The sequence below is a fragment of the chloroplast genome of Nelumbo lutea, assembly GCF_056320005.1.
Source record: "Nelumbo lutea chloroplast, complete genome".
NCBI classification, from domain to species: Eukaryota; Viridiplantae; Streptophyta; class Magnoliopsida; order Proteales; family Nelumbonaceae; genus Nelumbo; species Nelumbo lutea.
In genome coordinates this window covers 15,001-20,000 of record NC_015605.1, presented here as the reverse complement: position 1 = coordinate 20,000, position 5,000 = coordinate 15,001, and the positions used below count along the sequence as shown (strand labels likewise).

The window sequence follows — 5,000 nt, the reverse complement described above, 5'->3', positions numbered from 1 at the left end:
ATGCCAATCTTTGATAATTTTGTCATCATCCAATTGTTCTCGAATAGGTATAGGTCCATTCAACGGTTTGAAATATCACAATGTGACAAAAGAATCAATTAAAAGAGATCCCCTAATTTCAATTAGGAATTCGTTTGGGCCTTTAGGGACTGTCCCTAAAATTGCGAATTTTTATTCATCTTATTACCATTTAATAACTCATAATCAGATCTTGATAAATAAATATTTGCTACTTGACAATTTAAAACAGACTTTCCAAGTACTTAAATATTATTTAATAGATGAAAATGGGAGAATTTTTAATCCCGATCCATGCAGTAACATCATTTTTAATCCATTCAATTTGAATTGGTATTTTCTCCATCATGATTATTGTGAAGAATCATCCACAATAATTCGCCTGGGACAGTTTCTTTGTGAAAATGTATGTATATCCAAAAATGGACCACACCTAAAATCTGGTCAAGTTCTAATTGTTCATGTTGACTCTTTAGTAATAAGATCAGCTAAGCCCTATTTGGCCACTCCAGGAGCAACCGTTCATGGCCATTATGGAGAAATCCTTTACGAGGGAGATACATTAGTTACATTTATATATGAAAAATCGAGATCTGGTGATATAACGCAGGGTCTTCCAAAAGTAGAACAAGTGTTAGAAGTGCGTTCAATTGATTCAATATCAATGAACCTAGAAAAGAGGGTTGAAGACTGGAACGAACGTATAGCAAGAATTCTTGGAATTCCTTGGGGATTCTTGATTGGCGCTGAGCTAACCATAGCGCAAAGTCGTATTTCTTTGGTTAATAAAATCCAAAAGGTTTATCGATCCCAGGGAGTGCAGATCCATAATAGGCATATAGAAATTATTGTACGTCAAATAACATCAAAAGTTGTGGTTTCAGAAGATGGAATGTCTAATGTTTTTTTGCCTGGGGAACTAATTGGATTGTTGCGAGCGGAGCGAACGGGGCGGGCTTTGGAAGAAGCGATCTGTTACCGAGCCGTCTTATTGGGAATAACGAGGGCCTCTCTGAATACTCAAAGTTTCATATCCGAGGCGAGTTTTCAAGAAACTGCTCGAGTTTTAGCAAAAGCCGCTCTACGAGGTCGTATCGATTGGTTGAAAGGCCTGAAAGAGAACGTTGTTCTAGGGGGGATGATACCCGTTGGTACTGGATTCAAAGGATTGGTGCATCGTTCAAGGCAACACAACAACATTCCTTTGGAAATAAAAAAGAAAAATTTATTTGAAGGGGAAATGAGAGATATTTTGTTCCACCACAAAGAATTATTTCATTTTTGCATCCCAAAGAATTTTCATGATACATCAGAACAATCATTTACGGGATTTAATGATTCCTAAAAGCGGATTCATCCTTTTAACTTAACTTTAACTATCTTATCTGGTTCGGTCATTTGATTTGGTAATGGTAATAAAGATAATAACGAATAGAAAGGAATTAATGGCTTGGGCCGTGTATCAACGGTCAATCTACGGTAGAAGGTTCCGTCGGAACAATTATTTATTTCAAGGTACCTCGTCTCTTTTTTTTTTAAAAAAAAAAAAGAGGAAGTGTGGGGAGAAATGACAAGAAGATATTGGAACATAAATTTGGAAGAGATGATGGAAGCAGGAGTGCATTTTGGTCATGGTACTAGGAAATGGAATCCTAGAATGGCACCTTACATCTCTGCAAAGCGTAAAGGTATTCATATTACAAATCTTACTAGAACTGCTCGTTTTTTATCAGAAGCTTGTGATTTAGTTTTTGATGCAGCAAGTAGGGGAAAACAATTCTTAATAGTTGGTACCAAAAATAAAGCAGCCGATTTAGTAGCATCGGCTGCAATAAGGGCTCGGTGTCATTATGTTAATAAAAAATGGCTTGGTGGTATGTCAACGAATTGGTCCACTACAGAAACAAGACTTCAAAAGTTCAGGGACTTGAGAGCGGAACAAAAGGCGGGGAGACTCAACCGTCTTCCGAAAAGAGATGCAGCAATGTTGAAGAGACAATTATTTAACTTGCAAACATATTTGGGTGGGATCAAATATATGACGGGGTTACCTGATATTGTAATCATTGTTGATCAGCAAGAAGAATATACAGCTCTTCGAGAATGCGTCACTTTGGGAATTCCAACGATTTGTTTAATCGATACAAATTGTGACCCGGATCTCGCAGATATTTCAATTCCAGCGAATGATGACGCTATAGCTTCAATCCGATTAATTCTTAACAAATTAATCTCTGCAATTTGTGAGGGTCGTTCTAGCTATATAAGAAATCGTTGATTAATAATAATAATAAGATAAATCAATTACTTTGGGAATTCCATAGATTTATTGAATCGGTTCTTTTTCCTGGATCTCAAAAAAGAGATAAAAATCACTGGGGATATTATGTGATTACTTGGTTTCCGAAATCTACGATTCAAGCAAGCGAGTCGAGAAAGAGATAGTTGAATCAAAATAATTCCTTTTTAAGTTCTATTTCTGTCAGAGGGCAATATGAATGTTCTACCATGTTCCATCAACACCCTAAAAGGGTTATACGATATATCCGGTGTGGAAGTTGGCCAACATTTCTATTGGCAAATAGGAGGTTTCCAAGTCCATGCCCAAGTACTTATTACTTCTTGGGTCGTAATTGCTATCTTATTAGGTTCAGCCACTATAGCTGTTCGCAATCCACAAACCATTCCGACTGCTGGTCAGAATTTCTTCGAATATGTCCTTGAATTCATTCGAGACTTGAGCAAAACTCAGATTGGAGAAGAATATGGTCCTTGGGTTCCTTTTATTGGAACTATGTTCCTATTTATTTTTGTTTCGAACTGGTCAGGGGCTCTTTTACCTTGGAAAATCATAGAGTTACCTCATGGGGAGTTAGCCGCACCTACGAATGATATAAATACTACTGTTGCTTTAGCTTTACCCACGTCAGTGGCATATTTCTATGCGGGTCTTAGCAAAAAAGGATTGGGTTATTTCGCTAAATACATTCAACCAACTCCAATCCTTTTACCAATTAACATCCTAGAAGATTTCACAAAACCTTTATCACTTAGTTTTCGACTTTTCGGGAATATATTGGCTGATGAATTAGTAGTTGTTGTTCTTGTTTCTTTAGTACCTTCAGTGGTTCCGATACCTGTTATGTTCCTTGGATTATTTACAAGTGGTATTCAAGCTCTTATTTTTGCAACTTTAGCCGCGGCTTATATAGGAGAATCCATGGAGGGCCATCATTGACTAGCTTTCAAAATAGTCTTTTTTTTTCAGCGTATCCCAACGCAATGTATGTGTGGCTTAAGATAATCTATTTTGGTAACATAATATATACAAATAACATAATAGATACAAATAAATAGATACAAATACAATAGATACGATCTAGAGTAGTAACAAAAAGAATTACGATATTAGTGAATTGTAAAAAAAAAAGGAAAGAGATCTAAAAGATCTTTTTCCAAAGATTCCCGTTTGGCCCATTTATGTCATACCTCCTCCAATGAATATTCTAGTTCTATTTGTTCAGTTAATTACAAAATTACGATTCATAAATTGAATAAGAATTCTTATGTTATCTGTTTCCGACGTACGTTTAAACAAAAAAAGATGTTCTATATCTATAGAACGATTCCCATTTCGTTTGATTTCATTCAATTTAATGATTGATTCAAATTCTAATGAATTGCATTGCATGCAATTCGATCAATCAAATTCTGATATTGATATGTAATGATTCGGACTAATAAATTTGTTCATTTGTATCCATGCGGGATAATGATAAAGAATAAAGAAAAGTAAGAGAATAGTTTTCAAACGAGATTCATAAAAAAATAGGTTAGGAAGGTCAAATTAGGTATATGTAATGTAATGGTTATAAGCCAATTCTTGTGGGTGTTTTGAAGAATTATTCTAGAATCCGATTGAATATAAGATACGAATGCTTAGTTTACGTTATGGAAGAAACACGTGTATATGTGATATTAGATATTGACTAGTTATATATTTTATTTTTTCCCATCCCACTGTACTGTGAGGTTAGATGGGAATTTCAATAGAAGTCCTTCTGTTTCGTCTGTGACTGCGGATTGAATGAATAAACAGATGAAATCAAGCATAAATAAGTATACAGAACAGAAAAGAAGAGCGAAAAAGAATGGTTCGGTTCGGAACAAAGAAATGGAAGAACTAGAGCCATATGGATTGACAAAGACCCCATGGATAGGAACTAAAAACGAGATATCAAAAAAGTTCTGATAATTCAATAATATCATTACTAAAATTCGGAGTTCTTAGTTACTTTGACTAGATGATGAATCTTAGTGATGGAATAATAAGTCATAATTCATTGGTTGATTGTATCATTAACCATTTCTTAATTTTGGTGCGAGGGGCTTACCATGAATCCACTGATTTCTGCTGCTTCCGTTATTGCTGCTGGATTAGCCGTAGGGCTTGCTTCTATTGGACCTGGAGTTGGTCAAGGTACTGCTGCGGGCCAGGCCGTAGAAGGGATCGCGAGACAACCAGAGGCAGAGGGTAAAATACGAGGTACTTTATTGCTTAGTCTGGCTTTTATGGAAGCTTTAACAATTTATGGACTGGTTGTGGCATTAGCACTTTTATTTGCGAATCCCTTTGTTTAATCCTAGAAATGTGATTAAAAACGTATTTTTTATTTTTTCTTATTGCTTTGCTTGGACTTGCCTCTTGCTTTTTCGAATTATATCAAGATTTCACTCCTACAATCACTTATTCGTTGAGACAATACCCCGTGGGAAGGTCTGATTTGAGGATGAAGAATTAGCGGATCCACTTGCTTTCTTCCTTCCCGCCCTTAGTCCAATGGAACCCCTTTTTTTAGGAAGCGTTGCAACAAACGAGGTATTTCTCAATTGACATGAGACCTGGGACCTAATTCTAATAAGTATCTTTTCTTTCTTATTGGAAATTTCAATTGAAATAAGAAAAAGTAATCAATTTCCAA

At 35.7% G+C, this 5,000-nt stretch overlaps 4 protein-coding genes across 4 annotated transcripts in view, besides 1 other annotated feature; all 4 read left to right on the top strand. All coding sequences in view use genetic code 11, as the record gives it.

The window, feature by feature from the left end:
- rpoC2 (RNA polymerase beta' subunit) overlaps positions 1-1,363 on the top strand; it is a 4,173-nt gene extending 2,810 nt beyond the window's left edge. Inside the window, exon 1 of the mRNA in view lies at positions 1-1,363. This exon is cut by the window's left edge and continues 2,810 nt beyond it. Within this exon, the coding sequence (YP_004563857.1) occupies positions 1-1,363 (1,363 nt within the window).
- Positions 1-5,000: part of a sequence feature (large single copy region; LSC) that runs on past both edges of the window.
- On the top strand, positions 1,586-2,296 carry rps2 (ribosomal protein S2). Its single transcript has one exon. It carries the CDS (start codon positions 1,586-1,588, stop codon positions 2,294-2,296), a length of 711 nt encoding a protein of 236 aa, YP_004563856.1.
- Positions 2,513-3,256, top strand: atpI (ATP synthase CF0 subunit IV). The gene has a single exon. It carries the CDS (start codon positions 2,513-2,515, stop codon positions 3,254-3,256), a length of 744 nt encoding a protein of 247 aa, YP_004563855.1.
- On the top strand, positions 4,414-4,659 carry atpH (ATP synthase CF0 subunit III). Its single transcript has one exon. The coding sequence runs from the start codon at positions 4,414-4,416 to the stop codon at positions 4,657-4,659; it is 246 nt and encodes an 81-aa protein (YP_004563854.1).